Consider the following 1,105-nt stretch of genomic DNA (forward strand, 5'->3'; position numbering starts at 1 on the left):
CTAGCTCGAACTCGAAGGACGCACAAGTGGGAGCCCATGTCGTCTAGGCCTCCACAACTGGATGCTAACGGCAGATTGAGATGACCTCAGTGAAGCGAATAACCTATTGTCATTTGCTGCTTCGTCTGTTGCAAGGGAAACATCGGTCCGATCCAAGGGAGTGATTTATTCAACCAATGTCATTGTGAGATTCATAACGGTCTCGTTGAGCCCTCCTCACTAATATGACATGGAGACAAACTCTTCATGTTCTAACAATCCCGATGAGGTCAAGGCCATTCCACATGACGCATTCACACTCTCGTATGGAAGTTTACATGTGAGAATAGTGAACATCCGGCGAGAACCTGAGAGGCATTGAGATGTTCAGAAAGCCTCAGCAATTCTCCCCTCAGGCAGGTATTCACACACGTACACCTTTGATGTCAGCATTAAGGGTGACGGGATGACAAGATATTCCACGGACCATTGCCAGGCTGGTTGGGGGAATGGAGAATGCCGTCTCCGTGATCGAATAAATAAAGGCCAACTCATAGCAAATCCATTTCATCCACATGGTCATGCATTTTGCTGACCATCCCGGCGTGTATTCTTGCACCGAAATTCCCTCACGTGGGCAGCACATTGGTGTGGCACCTTGAGTGTGCTTGTGATCGGGAGGATGTTTTGCAAACACGTGAGTGGACAAGGCAGTCGGGGACGGCTGGCTCAAGAAGTCTGGTTGCATTAACGAAACAAGTAAAGGGAGTTCCCCATGAAATAACTGGTGTTTAGACCCTTAAACAAGTTGATAGGTTAAGAGATAAATTGGTTAGCAATTTGATTAATCGCATCGAATCCTAGCTGAGGTCGCCTTGCCTCATTGTTATTGTACACAAGAGCCCCTTCCGACAGTGCCTTAGGACGGAGGTGAAGAGTGCGTGTTCCAATATGCCTAGGCAATTTGTAAGATTGAGGGCTGGTTGCGTACAGATGGAAGGTCTGTTGGCCAATTTTACGATTAGGCCAGCAGAAAATTGGCTGGATCCGATTTAGGCTTTTGGACGTATTGCCTACCCAAGGAAGACGCACATTTGATTTCTACACTTATGGAATATCACGGTGG

General features: G+C 47.3%; 1 protein-coding gene across 1 annotated transcript; it reads right to left on the reverse strand. All coding sequences in view use genetic code 11, as the record gives it.

Annotated features, from left to right (window-relative positions):
* Positions 1 to 403: 403 nt before the first annotated feature.
* Positions 404 to 727, reverse strand: EGR_01248 (hypothetical protein; the record flags this gene model as incomplete). Its single annotated transcript, XM_024490497.1, has 1 exon — positions 404 to 727. The coding sequence occupies one exon, from the start codon at positions 725 to 727 to the stop codon at positions 404 to 406; it is 324 nt and encodes a 107-aa protein (XP_024355316.1).
* Between the last annotated feature and the right edge of the window lie 378 nt (positions 728 to 1,105).

Source organism: Echinococcus granulosus (genome assembly GCF_000524195.1).
Source record: "Echinococcus granulosus chromosome Unknown EG_S00004, whole genome shotgun sequence".
Classification (NCBI taxonomy): domain Eukaryota; kingdom Metazoa; phylum Platyhelminthes; class Cestoda; order Cyclophyllidea; family Taeniidae; genus Echinococcus; species Echinococcus granulosus.